General features: G+C 42.9%; 1 protein-coding gene across 2 annotated transcripts in view; it reads left to right on the top strand.

The window, feature by feature from the left end:
* Positions 1-27,774, top strand: part of shank3a (SH3 and multiple ankyrin repeat domains 3a) — a 166,218-nt gene that overhangs the window by 135,521 nt on the left and 2,923 nt on the right. For both annotated transcript variants that reach the window (XM_018663819.2, XM_018663820.2), the window contains 11 exons: positions 6,539-6,614; positions 9,022-9,104; positions 10,345-10,469; positions 10,827-10,962; positions 15,483-15,563; positions 15,739-15,762; positions 16,174-16,301; positions 16,535-16,640; positions 17,281-17,807; positions 17,905-20,015; positions 25,335-27,774. The exon at positions 25,335-27,774 is cut by the window's right edge and continues 2,923 nt beyond it. In XM_018663819.2, coding sequence (XP_018519335.1) covers positions 6,539-6,614; positions 9,022-9,104; positions 10,345-10,469; positions 10,827-10,962; positions 15,483-15,563; positions 15,739-15,762; positions 16,174-16,301; positions 16,535-16,640; positions 17,281-17,807; positions 17,905-20,015; positions 25,335-25,905 — 3,968 coding nt within the window. In that variant the 3' untranslated portion in view covers positions 25,906-27,774. The remainder of the gene's footprint in view (positions 1-6,538; positions 6,615-9,021; positions 9,105-10,344; positions 10,470-10,826; positions 10,963-15,482; positions 15,564-15,738; positions 15,763-16,173; positions 16,302-16,534; positions 16,641-17,280; positions 17,808-17,904; positions 20,016-25,334) is intronic.

Raw genomic sequence — 27,774 nt, 5'->3', positions numbered from 1 at the left:
CTTCCATCTCGGCGATAACACACCGTTTCACAGCTATCACCAGCGAGAACAGACAAACAACTTATTCTCACATTTTTATGGAATGGGGTATCACTCATAACACAAAGAAACAAAACCTTTCAATCTATGGCACATTAAGTTTGTAGACCAGACGCAAAGCGTTTATCTCTAGAAGTTACTGAAAAATCAGTGCTGTGTGTGAATTCCTCTGTAATTTCAGGAAACAACAGCTATAATTTTAGCATTTTCTGACTTAAAAATAAGACATTGTGTTGGTGAAAGTGCTTTAATGGCACTATAATCCCAACAATGCTAAATCAGAAACTGAAATTCACAACACCTTATTATCATCATGAATGTGAGGTTTTGAACATTTCTACAATTCTCCAACACTGTTATTTCTATAACCACTGAGTTCAAGTCAGGAGCAAAATTTCTGTCACAACTTAGCCTTTTTTTTAATTAGGTTACCAACACTAAAGGCTTAGTATTCATTTATTTATAGTTATTTTGGACCTAAGCAGTTTAATTCAGCAACTACTGAACACATTTCAGCAAAGTCTGTGTGTTCATACCTAACCTGTGTGATACTATGATGATGCTGTTAGAGGGAACTTGTTTAGGTGGTGAAACCCTGCCATTTGAACTGTAATATCACTCTGATGAGTGATTATGGATGCATGTTGCTCTACAGGACATGTTGTCTCCTTCCTCTGATTCTATCTGTGCATTGTTATAAACAATGAAAAATGTCCAGCACAGTTTAAAGGACTGAATAGTAGCTTCAGTTGCTGTCAGTCACAAGAACTTTGTTGATTTTTCCTCTAATTATGCACGGCAGGAGTTGTCAGACTATATGGCCTTATGTTTGGAACCATTGGTTTAGTCTGTCATAAGTGAGCATGAACCCTAAACAGACTAAAACTGAAAGGCAACAATGCATCTGTTTTACCCTTCTTTGGATACAGTGCACTTATCTACTGTAAATAGTTTTGACCACCAGGTGCACCCAGTGCATTCCTGAAGCCTTAAATAATCAACACAAATAGCTGTTAATTTTCAGTGCTTCAGTAAAGCACCTATCCCTCTCTTTTCTCCCCCCAGTTCTATAGGTAGTTGTTTCTTTGCCTGTTTAGCCATTGTGGCCACCACTACACATGCTAACATCCCACTTTCAAGAGCACTTTGAGGAACTCCTAAATCCACCCAAGATGTGGATGAGGCAGAGTCTGAAGACTTGGGGGAAGCCCCATCCATATCCCTGGCAGAGGTCGCTGAGGTGGTTAAAAAGCTCCCCAGTGGCAAGGTGCCAGGTGTGGATGAGATTCACCCTGAGATGCTGAAGGCTCTAGATATTGTGAGGTTGTTTTGGCTGACACGCCTCTTCAATGTCACATAGAGGTTGCGGTCAGTACCAGTGCAGTGGCAGACTGGAGTGGTTGCCTCATTTTTAAAAAGGGGGACTGAAGGGTGTGCTCCAGTTAGTGGGGCATAACGCTACTCAGCCTCCCTGGGAATGCCAAGGTTGCCCCTTGTCTCCGATCCTGTTTGTGATATTCATGGATAGGATTTCAAGGTGCAACCAAGGAGTGTGTCCAGTTTGGGAACCTCAGGATTGCGTCGCTGCTTTTTGCAGATGATGAGGTTCTGTTGGCTTCATCAGACCGAGACCTCCAGGACACAGTGGGACAGTTTGCAGCCAAGTGCGAAGCGGTCGGGATGAGAGTCAGCACCTCCAAGTCTGAGGCCATAGTTCTCTGCCAGAAAACAGTGGATTGTTCCCTCTGGGTAGAGGGGGAGTTTCTGCCTCAAGTGAACTGGATCGTGCTGAAGAGGGAGCTGAGCCAGAAGGCAAAGCTCTTGATTTACCAGTCGATCTACGTCCCAACCCTCACCTATGGTCATGAACTGAGGGTAGTGACCGAAAGGACGAGATCGCATATACAAGCAGCCAAAACGAGTTTCCTCCACAGGGTGGCAGGGCTCAGCCTTAGAGATAGAAGAGGCTCGGAGTAGAGTTGCTGCTCCTTTGCATTGAAAGGAGCCCACTGAGGTGGTTCGGACATCTGATTAGGATGCCTCCTGGGCGGCTCTCTTTGGAGGTTTTCCAGGCACAATCAACTGGGAGGAGATCTTGGGATAGACCCAGAACTTGTTGGAGGGATTATATATCTCATCTGGCCTGGGAATGCCTTGGGATCCCCCAGGAGGAGCTGATAAGTGTTGCTTGGGAGAGGGATGTCTGGTATACTCTGCCACCACAACCCAATCCTGAATAAGGGGAAGAAAATGGATAAATGGATGGGTTTTTGTGTGTCTTAAAAGCTGTAGCTCTTTCAGTATTGTATGAGTGGTTTGAGGGACAAGAGGAACTTAATGTTTCATCAATACTATCTCCAAACATTGACAGTATGCCTAAAGCCAGCCAAATGATTTTGAAATAGTGCCTGAATAGTTATTCTTTAATATGCTTTATTTTTAAACAGTTGTATAATATATAGCTTACTGAGTAATATCCATTGAGCTCATGACTGTCTTTGCTCCCTGGAATCTCAGTATGTTTATCTGCCCTTCTCTGCTCTGGTGCTGACTGGAAGATATGTCTCTGTTTTATTCCCATCTGGTGCTTAACCCTGTCCTCATGTACTGGAAAGCAAGCAAACAAACAAAAACACAGTAAAATAAACCATCCTATCCTAATTAAGGTTTTAAAGAAAATTAAAGATATTATGATGTACATTAAACATCAGCCTTTACTTACAGTGGATATCCTTTGAAATTTATCTTGTGTGTGTGTGTGTGTGAGAGAGAGAGAGAGAGAGAGAGAGAGAGAGAGAGAGAGAGAGAGAGAGAGAGTGTGAGTGAGTGTGTGAGAGTGTGTGTGTGTGAGAGAGAGAGAGAGAGACAAAGAGAGTGGTAGATGGAAGTGGAGTTGAGGTTATCTGTGCTATCAAGGCCCTGCCTTTAGATGCTCCTGGGCTGTACAAAATAGATGACAGTCGTGATGAATGAGCTGCATTTCACACTCTTAGACTGCATCTGGTATCACATAGTGCACACACACATACACACACAAATGCATATACCACTGAGACACACAAAACACATTCACACTCACCAATTCCCAAAATTATCCAGCATTTGGCTGATTCACTTCTTCTTTTGTCCTTTTTTGAAGTAAGGACTTTTTGATGATGCGTAAGGATGAATGAATGTGTGGATGTGTGTGTGTGTGTGTGTGTCTGTCTGTGTCTGAAAGCTGAGTGAGGGTTGTAAGAGACAGATTCTAAATGTGCGGGAGAAGACAGGTGCTGACTCATCTACAACTTGCTCCCCAAATATCACCTCTTCTTTCATCTGACAACCAGCGCTAACAAAATGCCACTTCCCTTCTCCCACGACTGGATGTACAGTAACTTTCTAACCCAGACAAAATACCAACCAGCTCTCCTCTCACCTCTCTTTTCTCCCTGATAACCTATAACTTCATTCTTAATTACACAGCTCATTCTTTTATACTCACCCACTCCTGATCAGTGTGTCATTTTCATTGTTTCCATGTTTTTGTGAGTTTAATTAATTTCCACGTATCCACTTTACCTCAACCTGTTCTATCTACTTCTATTTTAGCTTGTGATTTTTTTTTCTCTTCTGCGTACAGTCTTTTTAGTCATCCAGGTTGTACAGTGTCAGAGCAAATTAACAAACAATTGACTCCACTTCCTTTTGGCATCAGAGAAAGCTTAAGAAACCCTGTCTGATTGGAGTGAAGGAACAGAGACACCACTTATCTGCTGCTTACAATGTTGCCGTAACATCATTACATCGGCAGTTTGCCAACACACCTATAAACCCGGTCGTTCTTGCCAAAAGGAAGATGCCCTCTGCACAGGTGTTCCCAACTATATTCTCATCAACTGAACTAAAGAAGGAATTCAGATGAACTGCTGAATTGTTACACAACACAATTCCAGTAGATTTTTTCATTTGTTTTGACAGACATTTCACAGAATTACTTTTGTCCTGCCTCAGAGGACACACATGAACTTTTGTTGCATTCAGTACTGGTTATCGGTCTAGGTGGAGAGAGCAGTAATTAATAGCAGGGGCAAGACAATGAGAAATATTTCAGAATAGAAAACACTGGACATACTCCCTTTCTTGAATGCAGAAACTGGTGTCTATTTTGCTTTTTGAAGCTGATGTTTTTTTCCTTTATTGTTGAACATAATCCCATAACCCCAGAAAGAATCACATGCTTTCCTTTTCTGATGGACTGACACCAAAGCTTGATGTTTGATGTTGATGTTCTTTTGTGGCCATGCTCCAAATATCCTGACATGTCTGTCTGTATGGAGCTGATAGTCCATGCAAATAACAAAATACACCACAGGACAACAGGGCAGCTGCATCACCAAAAGCTATCTGTTAACTGTGAAATACATTTTGCGGGCGATTTTTCCATTCAACTAAGCCACAAGTCAAACACATATCATCACAGCCAGGATGACCAGGAGGTGACTCACTGACCATTTGACTGATATTCTTGCTCTGGGAAGACAAATGTCACATAATCAAATGTGCAGAGCATGGTCTGTGTATCAGGTTTTGTTATGTAGGGCACTGATTAAAACAGCCTCCTTCCTGTGAGTCGGGTATGTGTAATGAGCGAAGAGGAGAGCTACGCATTTGCAGTCGTGCTGAAACAAATGAAAGTGTAAGAATCAGAGAAATTGAGATTCACACCACAGTGTTCTTGGAGAATGAAGAAAACAGCACAGGCAAACAAGATTGTAACAGAAGGAGAAAATGAGAATGCAGGTGACAGGGGAAGAGCAGATGCTGAAGGGCCAAAGTTGAGCATGAAATTGGGAATTTAGAGCGGATTGCTAAATCGTTCTTTTTTTTTTCTTTCCTCCTGTTGTGTCACCATGTGACAGTGGATGCAGTTATCAGAGCTTCAAGTTGTTCGCAGCTGACAGTCTGTCACTCACACACACATTCAGATGGACAGGCTAAAGTGGATCTGAGGATGCCAGCTACTCCAAGCCCGCTCACTTATTTTGATCTCTTTCCCTTTTGACTCTTTACATGTCCCTTTCTTTCTCACATATATAGGACATCTCAAACAGCTTGATGTATCACATTAGTATTAGATAGGAGACAGTAAAAAGTGACAGGAAACGGTGAAACTGGGGGACATGTGACCAGGGTTACAAGCACTACTAATGGCTACATGAGGTGCCTCACATCACCACCAGGACACCACTCACTCTCATCGCTATTATATATTGTTTTATTACCATTGAATACATTAGTCTCTCTACTGAGAAAACCTAGATGTGGAGGTGTGCTGGACCCCGGAAGAAGGAAGGGAAGCAAGAAAATAGTGTTGGAAAATAACACCAGAGGGCCAAATACTGTTTGTTGTAGTCTTTGTGTATACCTGTATATACCTTCTGTTCTGACACCCACTTCATTATGTCCTGTGTTGTCTCACATATGTCTTTATAAATGTTGGACTACAGAATAAGATTTTCTGTGTGGCCTGAAAGAGTCTTGGGATGTGTAGTCAGCAGATTGCTGTTTAGTGGAGGTGCAACATGCATTATTGGGATGGGGAGAGGGCATTGATCTCTATCAGCACTCCCAGAGGATAAATCTACCCACATGCTGACAGGAAAACACACACACACACACACACACACACACACACACACACACACATACATACACTATATTATTTGAGCTCATCACAGTTCCCAGTCTAGTGCGTTTCCCAGTTAAAAAGAAACACTTTAAAGGTGTTATTATGCAATGTTTTTACTGTTTCAAAAATTTTTAAAAAGAGCATGGAACAATTATACTCTGGTAGGTTTTGATAAATGAAGCATGTTATTGATAATTACTTCTCTGTTGTAACTTAATCCTCTCTGTGCTAAATGGATTAGATTTCTGCTGACATTTTTATACCCACATGCTAAGAGCAGGGGTGGAAACAGCCTTGACATTTTTTTCATTTCTGTGGATGTTCATTCCTGGGAAGTTTCTAGGTTCAGCTCATTTGCTCAATTCCTCAAATGCTGAAAGAACGCCACACACTGGCAAATGTGGCTGACCTTGTTTTCGAGACACTGCTCTGCACTTGCAGTTTAAGCCTTGGATGATGTGTGGGTGATTGCAAGAGTGCTTCTGATATGAAAACATGAGAACAATTTTGTTAAACTTTGAAGGAAATACTATTGTTGTACAACTATTGTTGTAGGTCAATTAAAACCACTAGTGTTCTATTTTTTCACAGCTTACATATGTTTCTCAACATAATACCCAAAATAAGGTATATTTATACATGCATATTTTAAACTTAACAACACAATTTCAAACGAGTGTGACAGCATGTATTCCTCATCTATTTCCTCTTTTAAGCCTTTCAAGATCTTTCCAGTCTTTGATGTCAGGTGAAATAATATATATGCAGAGCAGTTAGGTGGTACTGGATTGTCTGATTGGATTAAAAGGCAGTTCATTTGTTTTGCAGAGACTCGGGAGGACCGCACTAAGAGACTGTTCAGACACTACACTGTGGGATCCTACGACAACTTCACCTCATACAGGTACAGCCTCTTTCTCTAATCTATCATGCTACTGGAGTGTTTATGCTGTGTGTATTAGTGTATACTGTACTGCACAAACAACACACAGACTGCTTCCTCACCTTAAAAGGGGTGCATGCAAAAAAAAACAGTTGAGTGCTTTGGAGCTGCTGCCATCTAAAGGTCTCATGCAGCTAGTGCACCCATTTCGAATTGTAAGATGCACATGAAATTGTATTACATAACTCTGTTTAACAGTATGTTTTTGTCTGCATGTGTCGGCACCTGTGCATACACAGACATAATGTACTGTACGCTCTACATGCATGTGTGTGGGAATATGCTATGGTTTTGTGCTTTATACGTCAATAATTTGCTGCCAGGACATTCGTATTCAGTTCCACCCCTGTCTCAAGCTGACATTTATTGTGTAGAGAGTGTGAGTACTCCCTCTCCTCTCAATCAGATTTGTTAGCTGTGAGTGGAGAAGCCAGCTATGTTCTGTTATGATGCAAATTCTCGCTTTAATGCCATAGTATATCAGACAAAGAGACAGAGAGCTAGTCTGAGTGAGCATTGTCTCCATCCACTTTCTCAGCCTTCTATGAAATGTCAGGTTCTTGCTTTCTAGGTTTTAGGTGGATTAAATGTCACTTCCGTCACTAGAGCTCCAGATTTTTTTAATTAGCATTACTACAGGCGTTAGCCTGTGATAGTCACAGGCATTACATGGTATGTGTATATACTTTAGTTTTAAGTGGCTGATAGTTCTTATAACCAAATATAGATTAGTTTAGTTATTTTCTTGTTGCTTTCCAGAGGTGCCACAATAAAAATGAACACTGCATGAATCACAGCAGGTTACAGCTATAAGGTTTTAAGGGCCAGGTGTAACACATGAATGTCTGAATAAAATACCAGTTGCACATTCCAGCACAAGGCCCAAATAGGACAGAAACGTAGTGAGTTAAGTGTATCATTTCTTAGATGGATATCAGGACTGCAGTCTGAGGAATATTATAATTGCAAATGTCAAAGGACAGATTTGTTTTCAGGAAACATTCACAATTTTGAAATGTGAGTCTTACATCAGAGTTTTGACTTTATTGAGTTATGTAGGCGGATAGAAATTCTGAAAAAGGGCAGTGAGCACATTGCATTAATGCAGCATTTTGGGGCATAGAGCAGAGATGAAAGCATAGTGGATAAAAGGGTCTGTACTGAAACAAAGCATCTTAGTGATGCTTAACCAACACAGTATTCTGTGCATAATAATTGGTGCAAAAGTGGATAGATAGCTTTTTATGAAACCAAACCTTTGACCTCCCTCCTGCAGAGAGGTTTGTTACGGGTCTCCTGGCTCCAGCAGCAGTAGCTTTGTGTTCCCTTGGTAAGTCTGAGAGAGTGGAGTGTAACCAAACTAATGGAGACTGCAGCCGCCCACTGAGTTGCAACCTGAACACTATCCCTATCCCTCTACGTCTGCCTTAGCTGTGACAAAGGATGGCTGATAATGTTGAAAACTCATAGCTTTTGTGATGGTGTTCAGGCTGCAAACTGGCAGCAGTCCCTCAGTCAAAGTGTGCTGTGAAGACATTTGAATATACAAGTGACGCCACAATTTCTTTGTCATCTCTGTTCAGTTTAAGTCAAGGAATATTGGGTTTATCATCTACACTTCAGGTCAAACATATCCAGGTTATCACTAGGGCTGTTTCACTAACTGTACTTTGGCTAAGGGCTTTGGATACAGATATGTAGCTTGAAAAAATACATGCAGGTATGTGTAGAGCAGCATAGTTTAACACCATCTAAAAGCCTTCACTGCTCAACACTCAAGAAAATCAGACTCAGCCTCCTATTCCCTCTGTCATTAGTCAGGGGATAATATTGCATCTGAGCCATCTCTGTCAGTTCCTTTAGCAAGAAACCCTCAACACCCTCCTCAGCTGCAGTCTCATCTGAAGGATCAGCCAGAAGATTGATCCACTCTTAGGCTTTATCCCAAAGATACTTCAATCACAAGAGCTCTTTCTTTCACCTGCTCTCTCTTGCTCGTGTTCTTTGTCTCTACCTGTGTGTGTGTGTGTGTGTGTGTGTGTGTGTGTGTGTGTGTGTGTTTGTGTGTGTGTTTGTGTGTGTGTTTGTGTGTCTCTCTCAAAATACTAGTACAACCTCGGGAATCCAGAGGTGTGGTGTCTTGCTTGGCTTTTAACTTGATTGGTTAACAGAAAAGGAAGTACATGTTCATACGTGTGTGTGTGTGTGTGTGTTTGCGTGTGCCTCCATCTCCTCCCACATCTCAACCCCCACCAACCGACCCTCTTTACTCCCCTGCCCTCCCTCTCGCCCTCTCTCTCTCTCTCTCTCTCTGTGTGAGGATGGTGTTGGATTCATACCTGCTCTCCGTCTGTTCTCTCCTTCACAGTGACTATATCATAGAGGAGAAGAATGCTGTTTTACAGAAGAAAGAAAATGAGGGGTTTGGCTTTGTCCTGCGGGGAGCCAAAGGTGAGACAAACACAAACACACACACCTTTGCCAAAACATTCACAGTCACTACATACCTGTTTTAAACATGTGTGAGAGTTTGAATGTAAGAAGTAGTCTGTTGATCTGAGTCACTGGGTATGGCTCAGTCTCGATTGTTGCTGTGTGAGTCAACAACACGACCAGCTTTGGTCAACACTCAGCTTGTATACTCAGATGCACTCAGGCCTCTGTGTGTGTGTATGCGGACGTGTGTCTGTGTACGTGTGTGTTTGTGCGTGTGAGCGCATGTAGCCCCTTTGGTGGCGTCATCCTTGGCTGAGCTGTCAGCTAGCTGTCCCATCTGTTCCCCACACATGGCGTCGAGCTTTAGCAGAGACACAGTCCTCTCTCCCCTACTCTTTCATTTCATCTTTCCACTGTCTGTCCTTGTTTTTGTTCCTCTCTGCTCTCTTTCACCTCCTTCTTATCTTTCCTGTCCATTATCCTCTCAAAATGTTTTTACACAATCACTTTCATACCTTCCGCATTGTAAACCGAAATCGGCTCTCCACTCATCTCCATTGCCACAAATTCATTTTACTCAGGCACGTGCCAGCTCCCTGCTCAGGCTGGTTACCATGGCAACCCCACCCAGGTACCTTGCCAGGAGTCTGTTACTGCTCCATCACTCACTACCATGGATCTTGGCTCACCCTGCTCTCTTTTACTCACTCTGTCTTTTACTCCCCAGTACCCTTTAACACACACATACTAAAATGCACACACACCGCAGTTCACTTAGTGGTCCTCTGAGAACTCTCATGTGTCAGTGATTTAGTTGGATTTGCTCCAAGATTAAATGGAGTTTGTAGTCGTGCATTCACTTAGTAAAGTGTACTTGTGTGCTGTATGTTGAGACGTGCATGAAGTTGTGGACATGTGAGCATGTGTTTATATGCACCTACATGTATAAGTTATATAGTTTAGGTGCAGCAGGCAACAGCACTGGACATGTTTAGTCCACAAATAAAACTAAACACAGCAAATTTATTAATTAAATCATTTTTGGTAGATGAAAGAAAAGTTTTGAAAAATTCATCATTGCCTCCAAGGAAATTAAAATTTAAGCATTTTCCAAATATTTTTTGCAGCATGTAATACTTTTTCTATTTGTGACCTTATTGTGGTCACTGGAAATCTCATTTAGTGGAGAAATAAAAATCACTCAAAGGAAGATACAAATTTAACTTAACTGTTTTCTTTCCATGTTTCTTCTCAGCTGAGACGCCCATTGAAGAGTTCACCCCAACCCCAGCATTCCCTGCCCTGCAGTACCTGGAGTCTGTGGACGTGGAGGGAGTGGCCTGGAGGGCTGGTCTGAGAACAGGAGACTTCCTCATTGAGGTAACTGAGGACAGCTCTTCACTTGCTTCTCCATCTCATGACTGAACACACTAGTAATGGCCTTGAACACAGAAGAAACAGGTGCAGGATTCTATCCTAAGGTGCTTTTGTAGATATGGTATGTTAACCCTCCTGTGCCGACAAAGAGGGTTTATTTATGTATTTATAAATACCTGCAGCTAGCGTATGAAACTGCTCAACAAAGAATAGACATGATTTACAAAAGTTTCAGCATGTGATGTATTCCACCCTGATTGACTAGAATTTGGTAACTGTTGTGCTGTAATGACACAACAGTGCACTGTAAAAAACAAGGTTACACTGTCAACATGTCTCATTCTGTGTGTTTTCTTTTAGGTGAATGGGGTCAATGTAGTGAAGGTGGGCCATAAACAGGTGGTGTCCTTGATCCGACAAGGGGGCAACAGGCTGCTGATGAAGGTGGTGTCTGTCACACGCAAACCTGAGTCTGAGGAAGTCGTACGTAAGAAAGGTAAAGATCAGAGGGTGGCGTAAGCTCCTCTGTGCCCTCCCTTTAAAAAAAGTACATGCTGAATTAATATTTCAACTTTAACTATTACATTTCAGATGTATGTGCTCATATTGTAAAATGTGAAATCGCAGGTAAAATCCTCCTTCATGTGATATTCATGAGTGCATTACTCATACTAAACACATGCATTAATATGAACAATAATTTAAATAGAGCAAATGCCACTAATTACGTAGTATTGGCTTGATTAAAGTTTGAGGGCTTACAGAGATTTTAGCATTGCACATGTTATGGCTCACAGGATAAGTCAGGTGTTTGATAATGAATTGTATTACTGTAATGTGATGGGGACATGGGCATGTAAGCTGGTTTTATGTACAGAGGATTTAGGAAAATGTGTGTTTCCGTTGTCAAGGTGATTTCTACCACGTTTCCCTGCTGTAAATTCATGTGGTTTCCATGTCAACCAGAGCTCACCATTACTCAGCTCCCACACAGTCCTGGCACTATGACCTCAGGACTGTGTACACTGCAAGAGTGTGTGTGTGTGTGTGTGTGTGTGTGTGTGTGTGTGTGTGTGTGTGTGTGTGTGCACGCGTGTGCACACGTGTGTGTGTATGTCTGTGTGTTTGTAAGTGTGGTAGATTGGTGTGTGCACCTCCTTTGCAATTATTAAGATACAGAGACAGTGATAAATGGGTTTGACCTAGTTTCAGTGGGACAGTACTGTATCAGCTCAGTGCTGCTACTCAGGACCTTTATGGTTTCTCTTAATCTCTCTCTCTGTCTTTTCTCTCCCTCTCTCTTCTCTACCTGTCTCTCTCACCTCTTTTGGCTTTGCTTCTTTCTTTATCCTTGTCTTCTTAAAATATACCCTAGTCTTTTATTTTGGGTTTAGTTTCATCATTTCTTGATATGGTTGATAGCACTGCATACAATTTGACATTTTGACCAAACATAAATTAAGTAAGTCAGTCCATTTAGTAGCTTTCTTTTGGAGCTTCAAGCCACATTTTGCAGTCTTTCTCATCTGATTGAGTTTGGTCAGTTTAACCCTTGTGCGCCCCTCAGTATTTTTCAATTGAAAATACTCAATAATTTTGCCTCTGTTTATGGTTATGGGACACAATTTTGCAAGGATTTCAGTTTTTCTATCAAATTTTAAAATTCAACCTTTGATCTAATAATAGGGCTAAAACACACTGTATAGAAGAAAAAGTTCCAAAGAAATCCATTATAAGACATCATTTTCTGCTGTATGGCTGAGGGCTCCATTACATGCACCGAGGGTAAAAATTTTTAAATGAACTCACACTGCTCAAAAAATATATGCAAAATAATGCATTAAAATCAATGTTGTTGTCAATTATTGATATATCCAAGGGTGTGATAATCCCCCCCCCAAAAAAAAATCCAATTTGCACTTAGTATATGGAAAATATTTCATATTTTGTTTTTATCATTTAAAAACGTGTGGGTTAATCCTCCCAAAATGGCATTAAAGGGTTAAAATTATCTGAGAAATACATATAAATTTAAGTTATGATCAGGACTGAAGTGGTCAAAAGATTTAGTGTAGTGATAAATAATATTTTTATAGCACTTTTTAGAAACTCAAATTTTTTGCATCGAGGGTAATTTTCTGGAGGGGTACACAAGAGTTAATTAAAGTAAAAGTTTTAATAAAAATACAGTAAAAATTATCGGAAGTACTGTTATTATTGTGGCAGAATTAGAAGAAAAGATTAGTACCCCTCTCATTTCTGACCATTAAATATGCAGCAACAGCTGGCTAGCTGGGAGGAAACAGCTAGCGTGGCTCTTTCTAAAGGTTAAAAAAAAATCCACCTACCAGAAACTTCTAAAGCTCATTTACTTAACCTGTACAAAAACAGAAATATTAAAATGACAATTCCCCATTTTATGGAGGGTTATGTGTCGGACCTTTCCTTGGCTCTGACCAGTTGCCAGGCAACCAGCAGAGACTCCACTCTCAGTTACTGGTTCTGACCAAGAAATAGTTTGCCACATAAACACACATTAAGGGGAGAATTATCATTTTACCCTTCAGTTTTCATATAACTTAAATAAAGAAGATGAAATGTGTAGTGTATTAGTGATCTTTACAGGTGCTAGTACTCAGCCATTACAAATGTGGTGATCAGAACACATAGAACCTTGAGGGAGATGAGCTACAGCAGAGGGCCACATCGGTTTCGACTCCCATCAGCCAGGAACAGGTCAACAGTTCAGTTCAGTTCAGGTGGTGGTTTTATTGGTGTGGGGAATATTTTCTTGGCAAACATTGAACCCATTGATACCAGTCATCATTTGAATGCTATAGCCTATCTTAGTTCAGTGTACTTCAGTGGCTTCCTTAGTCACGAGATCAGAATCCAGTAGATCGCCTGCAGGATGTGGCAGGCACTATGTGCAGCTGACACGTCTGTAGAAATGATGTGATTCATTCATGTCAACATGGACTACAATCTCAAAGAAATGCTCCCAACATCTTGTGGAATCCATGCCACAAAGAACTGAGGCTATTTTCAGAGCAAATGTAGGACCTACACAGTAATAGTATGGTGTTCCCAATAAAGTGCTCAGTGATTGTTCACCCAAAATGTTGATCTATGGCTTTAACATACTTCTTTTACGTATTTTCACTTGCTTTCAGTATATTAAGGTGTGTGTGCAATGTAACACCATGGTATATGCTTTGGAGCATATGTATTCTGGAGTCACTGTCTTGTTGCCTCCATTAAACTTGCCTATTTCTGTGTGTGTCTAAGCTGCTGAGACGGCAGATAATTGGTATGAGTTCAAAGGAGTGAGGTAGACTGAGAAGACAATGGTTGATGAGATTCCTTTCTTGTGAAGTGAAGAAAATATGGCCAGACAGATTCTGAGTTCTGAGACAGCTGTAGACAAGATGGAGTGTGTGTAGTGTTCCAGGGCTGAGGGATCCTTCACTCCTGTTTCAAACTTATCCTAAATGTCTTTTTTTTAAACATCCTCTCCCTCTGCACTGCACCTGCAGTGGGACATACTCTACATATTGTGCCACACCTTTGCACAAATGCACAGATGCATGTTTGCATATACGCACCCTCTCTCTCGCTCTCTCTCTCTCTCTCTCACACACACACACACACACACTCACTGGCAAGCAAACACACATTCTCTGCACCATGCGAGGCCTCACTACTGCCACCGTTGCCATGGTGACTACACTGCATGTTTGAATTAAGCATTACATTACAGCAAAAGCATCTCTCTCCCTCTGACTCTGTCTCTGTTCCTCTCTCTTTCTCCATCCTCCTCCTCCATCTCCTCTGCTCCCTGCTACTGTACCAGATTGTGCAGACTGGTGAGAAAATGAAGATGTTTGATATGGACTGTACCCAGGATGGCGTATTTACACTAGATCTGCAGCTGCTGACGACAGCAGGATAGTTGGGCTCTAGTAAGGCACTGTGGGATTTAGAGATCTATCGCTCTACATTGGTGCATTGAGTGTTAGCTCGTCGATCTCAGATAGAGTGAGCTGATCTCGTTGTGTTGTGGGGTATTGTTAGGAAACTTGGGTTTGTTAAAGCATGTAGAGAGTGCCGCTGTATGTGTCTTTATCATCGCTGTTTGACCGCATGACATTACGTTGTTACTGCAGACTTAACATGCTTAGATTCATGACCGTTTTTTATTTGGTTAATTACAGCGTTTATTGTGACCTAATTACAACCTGTATCTCTGCAGTTTGCATTCAGTAGATGTGTGTTACTGCTTTGAGTGGGACAAAAACAGCCCAGTTGCCTTGTGTGTATAGTAGGATTGGGAGGCTCCCATGAGCTTTGGGTTATGAAGTCTGCAGCGCATCATTTTCCTTAGCTGTTGAATTTACTGTCATCTCTTCATCTGTCAGCCCACATGTCATTATGTCCTCCCTGAGGGAGTTTTCTCTGTGTATCTGCATGTGGTCCTGCATGTGGGAGGATATGCATGTGTGTTGGTGTGTTTTTGTCTGATGCACACCTGCTAAATTCCAGACAGGCAGCATATTAAAAGTAAGATGGACGACTTTCTCCCTCTCCTTGCCACACTCATTTTACTCGTTCTGCCTACCGTGGCAGACAAATTCTGTTGTTCTGTGCGTAATGGGAGGATTCAGAAAGCTAGGGATGTTACAGAGAGGACTCAGCTGTACATTTACTGCCTCTGGGCACCTCAACAGAGAGGGATTCTTGCAGCACAAAGACTAATAAGCTGAAAGTCTTGGAGACAGACTGACAAATTTAACAACAACAAAGAACAAAACATGAAGAAGTTGAGCTCCAGCCGTAGCCTGAACAAGGTCCTGGCTAAGTGCGAGGCGTCCAGTTCATCAGAATTTGACCAGATCAAAGCAGTGAAGACGGGATGGGCTGGCCGTCTGGGGGATGCCAGGAGGGCACTGAGCCGTAAAGCCAAAGGATTTTCATCCCCCTCAACTTCATCCTCAACACCATGCCTTTTCTCCACAGCTCCCCCACCGCCCAAGAGAGCTCCCAGCACCACACTGACACTGCGCTCCAAGTCCATGACCGCTGAGCTTGAAGAACTGGGTGAGTGCCAGAGAGCTGGCATGCAAACTCCACACTCTCCTCCTTTTCTGTCATATTTCTGCTTTCCCTTTGTCATTAAAACTTGGTGTGTCTCCTAACTTTTAGAATAGTCACTTCTGTTGGCTTGTTCTTGTCATTTTCTCTCCTCTGCTGACGCTATCCTTTCCCCACCAAGCTTCTGCTCGGAGGAGAAGAGGAGGTGAGTCTGAGGCAAGAAACTGACACCTCTCTGAACGTCATAAAGATGATTTATCACTGCTGTGTCATTTTAAGCAGTGTTGATTAGAACAGACGAGCAGAAAACTTGAAACACGTGCACACTCTCTTCCTCCGCTTTTTGTCCCTTTCCTCTCTCTCTGTCTCTTTCAGCTCTTAGCACTCACTCCCTAGTGGTCATCGAGGAAACACAGTGAACTTGTATTGAGATAGTGCAGTGATTTTGTACAGTGCCACAGAGCATGACCTCACATTGTAGTATATAGCTAGAGATGTCTTTTTAATCAATTGATCAGTTAATTAGTTTATTCTTTTCAGTGTCAGAAATGATTGCGTGATATTTGTCTGGTCTCATGTCTTGGTATTTAGTTCTGGCTCATTTCCTTCTGAACAGAGAGACTAGACGAGATGTTGGCATCCCAGGAGTCTATGTTGCGTGCTCAGCCCTCGGAGGCAGATTACAGAGCAGCCACTGTCAAACAACGGCCTACCAGCAGGAGAATAACACCAGCAGAGATCAGTGTGAGTGCACCTACACACAGCACACTGGCAGACAGCATATGCCACCATGGTGGCGTACATGCAAACTCAAGCTGACACACAACAAACACCTGGGCCACATGACAGGCAGTGCTGCACACATATATGCATGTTCTTGGTATTCTGTATACCGTTTCTGGAGTTTTACTGTAGCTTTAAAGATATTACAGCTGTCTTTTATAACACTGTAAATTATCAATTTTGTTGTGCTGCAGTCACTGTTTGAGAGACAAGGGATGACTCTACATGGAGGTCTTCACCCAGGCATTGAGAGAGGTCACATACCACTACCAAAGGGGATGTCCAGGACCAAGTCTTTTGGTAAAACAATCACCCATCCTGTACATATTCAAATAAGGTGAATGATAGTGTATCTTATGTACAGTATGCCAGTAGGTAGTATGTAGAGAATATAAGAGAAGGACGCTTCATTCTTTTTTCTTTTTCATTCTTTTTGCATCACTGCACCCACAAAGTATAACATGTAGACAGCGGTACCAAGGCCAAAACCAAACCAGCTGACGTACTTACAAATACATACTTACATTGCATTATATGTTCTGGGTGTGCAAATGCACCGATTGAATATTCACAGAAACAGATTTGCAGAGCAGATGTTCAAGCGCCGAGTCTGTTTCAAAAGTAGATATACACATTCATTATTAATACTCTCTATAATATTAAACATTTTTTTCTGTTTTCAAGTACACTCATTAAATGACTGTTGAATTAATGGTTAAATAAGTCTAAAAATAGTTAGATTTACATGGTTTATTAAAAATATTGAATAGATGGGTGATTCATTATTAACTGTGTGAATTAACAGATTTACAGATGGATGCATTACAGTGTAATTTTCATGAAGCAGCTGTGGACCTGCAGGGCTGGTATGAAATGGCCCTTTTTCATGAGTTTACACCCCATCACAAAATTCATTTGTGCTTTCCCCTTTCCTCATCAGGTGCCACTGAGGAGGATCGGCTGTCTGCCCTTGCAGGCGAACACCGATTTCCCCGTAGTTCCTCTATGACAGACAGCCTCCGAGACCATTCACAGCCGCATCCCATCCCTCCACCTCCACAAACGGCACCTCCTCCTCCCCCTTACTACCTAGACACTGGTCCTCCCCCAGCCTTTTGCCCTCCTCCTCCCCCATCTAGGACCCAGAGTCAGGGCCATGAGCCTGGAGGACGCTCCAGCTTCAAGCCCTCCTCGTTGGACCTGCCTTACGAGGCCGCTCAACGTCAGGCCACACACATCGAGAGACAGAAGAAAGCACGCTCCATGATCATCCTCCAGGACTCTTCCCATCTACCTGTAGAACCTACAGAAATTCCCCGACCATCTGCTGCTACTCCACCTGAGCGAATCAAAAGGAAGGGTCGGGTTATTGACAACCCTTATGCTAATGTGGGTCAATTTAGCATTGGACTGTACACACCCACCAAGCCCCAGAGGAAGAAAAGTCCCCTGGTGAAACAGCTACAGGTAGGTTGCATGTTAAGGATGATTTCTGATCATACATTTAGTGCCAAAAACCCTATGACCTTGACATGTTTGGTTGATTTTTTCTGTCTTACTGCAGGTGGAAGATGCACAAGAAAAAGCTAGTTTGGCCTTAGCTGCTGCCCACTCCCGAGAGAGCTCACCCTCAGGACGACACCCACATCCCCATGGGCACACACACACCAGCCGCGCAGACTACTACCAGCAGCAGCTGGCGGCTGAGCGAGAGCGTTTGCGTGCCCAAGGAGAGATGATGTTTCAGGGTAAGGGCCCCTTTGCTGCTGCTATCGCTGGAGCAGTCAAAGATCGTGAGCGTCGCCTAGAAGAACGGAGGAAATCCACTGTCTTCCTTTCTGTTGGGACCATGGAGGGGGCGTCTGCCACCAGCTCTGACTCCCCCTCTCTGACTCAGTCTCACTCTATCGATGAACGGATGCTCACTCGAGAGCTGGGACAGCTGCCTCCCCCTGCCTTGGCCCTGAGCCCCTCCCCTAGTGGGACCACCTTTATCCATCCACTCACAGGAAAGCCCCTGGACCCCAACTCACCACTGGCTCTTGCGCTGGCCGCAAGGGAGAGGGCACTGACCTCCCAGAGCCAGTCCCCAACTAGCAGCCCAGAGCCTAGGACTAAACAGGAGCGGGCAGGCCAGGGCATAATATTCATTGACACTCAGACCAAAGAGTCTCCACATGAAGGGGCACCCACATCTCCCCCTTTCTCGCCTAAAAGCGCCAAGGCAGCGGGGTATGGAGTTGGATCCTCCCCAGCATCAGTTTTAGTTCCCCAATCCACCAAACCACAGTGGGCCTCATCACCGTCACCTGTATCATTCCGGCAGGAGATGGAGGCCAGAGTAGAGGAGAGGAAGGAGGAGAAGAGACTTGAGGATAAAAAAAGTATGTTGATTAGTATTATGGATACGTCGCAGCAGAAGACAGCGGGGCTGATCATGGTCCATGCCACCAGTAATGGCCAGGCTGTTGGGGTGGGTTCAGAATTAGAACAGACCCCTACCCCAGCTTCCATGGAGCCAAGCAAATCTCCAAGTCCACGGGCTAAATCCCCCAGTCCCACAGTCTCCCAGCCCCAACCCCAGCTCCAGGCCCAGCCTCAAACTCAGCGTCCTGCCAGTCCAGCCCAAGAGAAGAGTCTGGCTCAGGGAAGCTCCGAGGAGGATGTGGATCCATATACAGTGACCCTGCCCCCTGTAATGTTGTCCTCCAGTGATGAGGAAACAAGAGAGGAGCTACGTAAGATCGGAGTCGTTCCGCCACCAGATGAGTTTGCTAATGGGCTGCTGGCACAGGCACAGGAGACACAGGTGTCCCCACCTAAACCTGCCACCTCTCCCACAGCCACTACGACACCAACACCGCAAACTCTTTCGACCCCAACAACCCCAATTGTGACCCCCACACAGCCTCAGCCTCCCCAGCCCCCACCTCCACCCAGTGCAGCAGCTGTCTCAGGGAAGCCCTCAGACCCTCTGGAGCCCCCACCGGTGGGCGAGTCTGGCTCTGCAGCTGACTCAGGCGTGGAGGAGGCTGACACGCGCAGCTCCAGTGAGAGAGAACGAGACCACCATCTCGAGACCACCAGCACCGTCTCCACGGTTTCCAGCATGTCCACATTGTCCTCAGAAAGCGGCGAGCCTGCCGACACACACACCACACACACCTCCTATGCCGACGGGCAGACTTTTGTGCTCGACAAGCCGCCAGTGCCTCCTAAGCCCCGACTCAAGTCCCAGATAGGAGGCAGTAAAGGCCCCGTCACCTTCAGGGACCCTCTGCTGAAGCAGAGCTCTGACAGTGAGCTGCTATCACAGCAACAGGCTGCTGCCCTGGCTGCTGCTGCGGCTGGAGGAGCTGGGCTCCCCTCCGGTGGTTCAGCCTCAGTGACAGGACTCGCCCCCACCAAGCCACGCTACCTCTTTCAGCGGAGGTCCAAGCTGTGGGGGGACCCAGTGGAGCCCCGTGGGCCAGGAGTTGGGCTTGGTATTGGGAGTTTGGGCAATCTTGGTGGGCTGGGACTGGGGCTGGGTGCAGATGAGGGAGCAAAACCATCTGTTATGGGGGAGCTCAGTTCACGACTACAGCAGCTAAATAAAGACACTAGGTCACTGGGAGAGGAACCACTGGGGGCATCACTTGACCCAGGAAGGAAGTCACCTGTGGCAGGTGCCAGGTAAGACAAAATCTAGAAAAATACACTGCAAAACTGTCACCATTTCTTCTGTCACTGAGGTTACAATGGTTACATTAAAAGTGATGATTTCAAGCTTCATTCATAGCTCTTACAGTGGCAGAGATGTCAGAGTTAGCAAACAAAAAAAAGTTCCAGTTCCCTGCCACAGAGAAAACTGCCTTAAATTGATTTAATTGCATACTTGTCAGACACTATGAGTTTAAGTCTTTTCTCTTGTTTATCAACATTTTATATTACTTACTTATTTACATCAGTGTCACCCTCTTGGATCTTGCGATAACAAATCCATTGGACAAGAGATTGCAAACACAGAGACTTTCATTTATTATTTAAAAGCAAACATATTTTATTACAACAAATTAGAGTCTATTTTAGTCTGAAATCTTGCAGCATTTCTCTGGAAAGGGAGATACCTAGAGACTGAGTCAAGGCTGAGGCTGTGCATGACGTGTTTTTATTCTCACATTTTAAAATATGCTAGTGAATCTTTATACAAGCCAGTTTACTGCGATGGTTAGTGACAATGAGATCAGAGGTCACCAACATTGCTGGCATTAGCTTCTCAGCCAATACTACTGTAGGAACATAGTCAATACAGTATGTGCTATACCTTTCTATTGGACATTCAGTATGTTGGAACATTAATAAGGAGAAAGGACAACAAAGACAAACCTGCGTACACAGTGACACCAGGGTTATCTGATGCATCTGAAGCACAGTGGTGTTTTATGTTTTCTGTGGGTTTCTTTTTTCACTCAATACCTCAAAGTACAATGAAGTCCTTTATATTTCTGCAGATGTGAGGACACCGAAGAGAGTAAACCTTAAGGTTATAGCCTCTAGGGTAAAGCAAAGCTTTTTAAAATATATTTTTCCTAACAAGCCTATCAACTAATCCCATTTAAAGAAAACAACCCTTTTATATTTTTTGTTTCATGTATTTTCTTTTCAATATTATTTGTTACCTTGTTTGCATCACCTGATTTCTTCACTGCTACTTCAGTTGATGGTTCTGGTCTTGGATCTAAACTGTTCCTTGTTTCCATAGTTACAGCTGCACTGCTTGGCCTCCTGTTAGTAGTACATACAGTATACACTAGAAGTCAATAAGTTAGTGTTAAGCTGCGTGTGTGTGTGTGTGTGCGTGCGTGTGTGGTGCATTTATGCCTGTGCATGTGTAGATTATCTGTTGGTGCAAACAAGGTAACAGGGCTTGGAGGCATGCACTTTCCTGAAAGCCTCTCCTCATCTGACACACTCTCACTATTGGGTTCTAACCTATGACCTTGCTAGTAGCAACCCCTCCGGCTTTTCCTTGAGCTTTTCCTTGAGTCCTTGTTCAAATAACACATAATACATCCTTATATCCACAGCTCTTTGTAGCCATCACTGATATAAATTTCATAAAACTTTAAACTGTAGTTTCCTTCTTATCACTGTCCCCCATCCCATAGTAATATCAGTGATAACTTCAAAGATTTAAGGATGTATTCTCAGAAATATTTGAACATGACTAAACTATAATGGTGTGTCATGTTATAACCATCCACACACAATCTTGGCATTAACAAGTCATGTTAATGACTAGATGACCAGACAAAGTCCTGACCTTGTCAAAAGTCCTGAGGTGCCATGTGGAGTAACTGTCAAATTAATGGTGGAGTCTTTTGTTTCTATCTACTCGCGATTTGGCTTAGGATTGCTCTGTATAGTAACCTGTCTCAGCCCAGTTCTGTTTTTATGGCTTGGCAGGTTGGGAGTTAAAATCTGATGTGTGAAGAACAAATGGTGTCTTTTTTGTTTGTATATTGTAGTTTTCCTCAGCCACGAAATTGACACTAACTGATGTTAATTTCAATGTTCCATTTAGAAGCGTCATTCAGATACAGTAAGTTATCTGTTTCAGTCTTTGAGTGCAGATATCAAAGAGCTCGGGAGTTTGTGGGCACTGTTCAGACACAGTTCAGTTTGATTTTTATTGCTTTGTCCTCATCTCTGTGAATAATGAGGGTGGAAACCTTCACTGCTGATCAAGATTTTAAGATTTGAAGGGACAATCTAAGGTTGAGAAGAATTAAAAACAATCTCTCCTCTCATCGTATTGACATCTACAGGTGGAGGTGACCACATTCACATAACTGAGACCAAATTGCTTCATGTTCTTGTGTTTCCAACCAGCTGTCAATTAAATCAGTTACACAGCTATCTCAGATAAAGACTGAAGAGACTTTCTAGAACTGATCTCCACAGGGCAGCTAGTCAATGGCCTTTCATGCTAACACTGGCACTTGTCAATATTTTGTAACCATAACTGTTGTTCTATTGTTGCATCTTTGAGACAAAATTGTATCTCCAGTATCTCCACAACTCTACCAATGTCATGTACTGTATTTAGAGCACCAGTTCTTTAGAAACAAAGACAATTGTGTAAGCTTAAACTTTTTTCTATTCTAAACACTTTATAAGCATGTTTTGCAGTCCCAACACTTATCCAGTGTTCTACTATTAGAAAAGCTTACTCGTGGCTATTGTTGAAGACAATCCATTGCTTGGTGTGACCACAGATTAAATATGTACTGTAGTCACTATGAGCCAAATTCAGTCATCAATCATTGATTTGTACCACAACAACAACATAATCCCTGTATGGAAAAGGTGACCATGCTGTCAAATACAACATATCATCTAACACACAGTTGTGATTGAGCGCGCCCTTTCCAGAGATTATGCACTCAAAGTCACCCCCACCACCTCCATTCTGACAGTTGACTGTCCTCGGCTGTGACAAAGATGATCATGCACACCATTATTTCTCTTTCTCTCTCTCTACCTCTGCATTTTTGTCTCTTCACCCACTGGAACCTTTCACACATAACACAAGCATCCCAGCACTCTTAATTGCAATGTTCTTCCATCACTTACTCCATGCATTGTGTGCCCCTTTTAAACTCCTTCAAAAACCACATATGCTGCTGTATTTTGTCTCTCTTGTATCCACCTCGTTCACATGCTGTGTATCATAGCTTTGGGTGGTTTAGAAACCTGTGGTTCTCATTTTATTTCAGTTGTGCTCTTTGGTTTTTCTGTTCTTCTCTGTTTATGTAATTTGCATAACTTTGTTTTGTTTTTCAGTGATTGTGTTGAGGATGGCCATGGTCCCTGACTGTCTTGCTTATTGGACACTGTAGGTTTCTTAAACCATGCTAATACAGAGCAGAATATGTTGCAATTTGTATTTCTTTATTAGCCAACACACGTATACACATCCCATATGCAGTATACTGTATAGTACTATAGTGCAGCACATAGAAATGTTAATGAACAACTAGTACTTTTCCAGTAAGGATAGTACGTCTCATAGTCAGTTCAGAATGAGTGCAAAAGCAGCCACAAAAGTCAAGGGACATGTGCCCCCTTTTATTGGTGTGTTTATTTGTTTGTTTGTTTTTTCTTTGTTTGTGCAGTGTTTGATATGTGAATAGTGTGCTCATTTCTCTCTCATGTAGCCCACTGGTCAGACCTTCCAGTGCTGAAGCCTACTCTTCCGTCTTTGTCATGCTGCCACATCAGCAACACCAGCACACACACACAAATATATATACATGCATACATGAACTCACAGCCTCACTCTTACACATACTCACACCTGTGCATGTACATGAGGCATATCAAAGGCAGCAGAGTTGGCTGAAGCAGAGTCTGGTTGGCAGGCTGCGTCTCATGGAGTGATGCTAACATTCTCTCCCATTGCTCTCTCTCTGCTCACCTTGCATGCTCCGCCCTGCTGCTCTGATCTGATTGGTCTAGAACTGACTGTGCGCCCAGGAGGGCAGGACGACTGTGTAAGTGCGCATGGAGCTCATCTCATATCCGTCAGCTCCCTGTAGTCTGATCATTTTTCTAGCCTGTGCGCTGCCTAGCTGCCTTTATTCCATTACACTCTTTAGTCTAAATGTCACCTATGGCAAAAGTTTCAAACGTAGTAGAGGGAAAACATGTGCCACACTTATACATGAGACACTTGCTAACATGCATGAATAAAATAAACACCATTGCACCAACTCCTTAGGCCTCTACTCTCTGCTTCTCCCTGCTTGCACCAAGCTAGAAAAAACTCTCATGTTAGCCCAAGTCTCTAATCCATCCCCACTCTCCTCTCTAACCATCCTTTTCTCCATTAGCTCGATAGAATAGTAATGACTGATCAGCCACACTGAGACTGCTTTCACAAAGTATACTTGTATTATTTTTCCAAAAGAGGGTGAGGTGTGAAACAACAGATAAACCAGCATTTGTTGTACCTGTGAAAGGAACTGGAGTAACTGCTGCTGCAGTATCAGATTCCTGCTGCTAAAGAATTATTGCCGGATTGTAATAGTACAGTTCTTTCTCTGTGCGCTACAGGTGGTAAGATTGGGTTGGTTGGTCAATGAGAATCCCTGAATGGTAGACTTAATACATTGAATTAATCGTTACCTGCACTTCCAAGGTAAATAAGCATTCATTTGATTAAATTACACTAAACACTGGAGACAGATTCTGCATTGTCTGCCTCCTCGTGTCCTTTAGCAGCAGTTTAACAGACATGATAAATGCACCTCTGTTTTCTTTATACACTATAATTCTTCATCATACAAAGGCACATTTACTGTACGTGTATAATTTTTCTTGAATGACAATGTAATGTGCTGAAAATCAAATATGAAATCTTGCTCTTAGATCTGCTTATTAATGTGTGTACTGTATGAGTGAGCATGTTTGTACTGTATTTGTCACATATTAAAATCTGGGTACAGAGTAATTCACAGTAATCACCTCAGGGAAGCATACAGTATGACTTAACAGCCAGTAGCTTTTCATTAAATTCATTAGAGGATAAAGACAGTAACAGTCAGGGGGAGTGAGTGTAGGAACTTAATTCTCAAATGCTGCCATATATTTCCTTGTATAATTAATGTATAACTTGAAATAATGATGTCCTGAATGAATTTAAGTCCTAAGTGATGTTTTATCCAAAGCTGTAAATAATCTCAAAAACCCATAATGTTACCACCAGTGAATGTAGCTTGCTGCTTTGATGTTGCTGTGATGTGAGACTAGCTTGGTCTTTCTAACAGTCATTGACGTCTAGCCTACACTAACTTAAACTTAAAAAGAACTGACAACAGTGTATACATAGTGTATTACCCAAAGCTCTCTCGCCCTTTCTTCTCCTTCTTTATTTTCACCTTGTTCACCTTCATCTCTTGGCTTAACATTCCTGAAACTCTCTCTCTTGTCTTTGTCTGTCTCCACCAGACTTTTCAGCAGCCTAGGCGAGCTCCACACCATTTCTCAGAGAAGTTATGGCACCACATACACCATCCGCCCTGGCAGCCGTTACCCCATCACCCGACGCACCCCCAGCCCAGGCTCAGGCTCACCTGATCGGGGCGACCCTCTCGGACGATTCTCAGGCTTCGGCCTACCACCCTCACCGACCACACCACCACAAACCATCCTCAAATCCTCTAGCCTCAGCCTACCCCAGGAGCCTAAAGAGGTCCGCTTTGTAATGAGGAGCTCCAGCGCCCGCTCCCGCTCTCGTTCCCCTTCCCCATCACCCTCCCACTCCCCTGGGCTAGGATCGCCACTTTTAGCCCTCCGGCCTTTCCACCAAAAACCCCTCCACCTCTGGAACAAGTACGACGTTGGAGACTGGCTGGAGAGCATCAATCTTGGGGAGCACAGAGCAGGGTTTCAGGAACATGAGATCGAAGGCTCTCACCTCCCAGCTCTAACCAAGGATGACTTTGCAGAACTGGGAGTGACACGAGTTGGACATCGCATGAACATTGAACGAGCACTAAAACAGCTGCTAGAGAGCTGACCCCTGCCCTGAGACACAGCAACAGTTAGAGAGAAAGATGAGGATAGAAATGGGGAAAATACAGAGTTGATGAAAATAAAGAGAAAAGATAGGGACCGCTCCTCTTTTACTCTGGCTGCTTTTATGTTCTGCATCACAAATGTTTACTTGTGGTCCATAGTGACACTTTACGTTCCCTTTCTGCATTAATACCCTGCACTTGGCACTGCACTGAAGAGGAGGAGTCAATACATTTGTCCCCCCCTACTCGGCCCTTAGTGTCTGCCCACCTCCTTGCCTGCAGCCAATTAGATCAGACCTCAAAATGGGCTCTGGCCTTTCTTTGCCGAGGAGAATCGCATGAGCTCCAATTAAAACATTTGATTTGTGAAAGCTTCAGTTGTTCCCTTAGTAACACCCACACTTTCTCTAGCACTATTCCCTCCTCTCCTCTCTACCTCTATCCCTCCATCTATTAGGCCTCTGAAAGCCTTCTGCAGTTTGAGTAAAGGAGGAGGAGGAAGCATTTTTGTTCCAAACAGAAAGCTCAGTTGCCTTTCAAAAATATTTATACAGAGATCAACAATGATGAACACAGGACTATGGACATAGTGCTGACACAGCTCTGAAAAGGTGTGTCTTCTCTATACCTGCTGTTGTTTTTAAACCGAAGACTTCAGAGCCCAGAGGTGGAGCTCCACAAAGTAAACCACGGGAGAAAACCCCTCCGCCTTGGTACCCAGACTGTGCTATCTATTATATTTGGAGAATGTTTAACCAACACTCGTGGCTTTTTTCATAATCAATTTTTTGGTTTTCCAAAGGGAATATTATATATAGGTATTATATAATATAATATATATGTATCTAAATATAGCTTTCAGAAGAAAAGACAATGTTGCAAAGAGGAAATGTAATAAATTAATCTGCACCTGTTTTTGGTTTTTAGTATAGAAGGCAGAAAGAAAACTTTAAATTTATTCCACCAATAGTTTACTCATTTCTACCAATTATATACATATATATATATATATAAATATATATTTGAAAGAAAAAAGTATATAGATATGGAAATGAAATTTTTGTCATAGGTATACAACTTTCCTTATGGTCACCCTTTCTTGAACCGTAGCATGACAAGTTGCATCATGGTCTTGAACAGAGAGTTTGTTGTTTGTTTTTATTTTCTTACGGTCTTCCTTCATACTAAAGGGCATCCCGTAATGTGAGGCTGAGACCCCAGTTGACACCCATCCCTACCGCTTCAGCTGCAGATGTTACCGACGTAGCTCCATCTCTGATTTATCCACCCAGCGAGACAGCTAGTCGGTAAAAGGGGCTCTTCATCTTATGCCTGTTAATCACTCAGGGATGGAAGTTTGGGGCACTAGCATGGAGAGGTTGTCGGCTGTTGTTTTAATACTATCCATTTAAATTCTTACCTGTAATTTTTAACACCACCGCAGACTGAAAAATGTTAGAAGGCTAGTAAAAAAAATTTCCATCCCTGTAACCCCTGAGGATGCTTCTCAGACCGGGCTGCATGAGGTCTGGTACAGTGAAAGAAGGTCAAGGAAAATCGCCAGTAGAAAGGAAATGGCCACCAAAGTGCTGGACAGCAGAAATATTCTTAAGATTTCATTTTTACTCTAGAAGGAAACCACTGTTAAGTTCCCAGTGTGTGAACCTAGCCAAATTAAGCTTAAACTACTCAAATAAAGCAAATGTTTGTTTTCCTTAAAATCCACTTTTACCTGGAGTGTAACCAACAAAAACTTGCAATACAAGGGCTTAAACAAGCTAGACAAACAGTATGTGCCCTTCTGGAATGCCACTGCAGGAAACTTGTCTGTAGTTTATCAGGCTGTAGGGATGGGAAAGCCTCTGTAA

The sequence above is a fragment of the Lates calcarifer genome, linkage group LG10, assembly GCF_001640805.2.
Source record: "Lates calcarifer isolate ASB-BC8 linkage group LG10, TLL_Latcal_v3, whole genome shotgun sequence".
Lineage (NCBI taxonomy): Eukaryota > Metazoa > Chordata > Actinopteri > Centropomidae > Lates > Lates calcarifer.
Note: the sequence above shows the minus strand (reverse complement) of the source record. Positions and strands in the feature narration are given on the sequence as shown.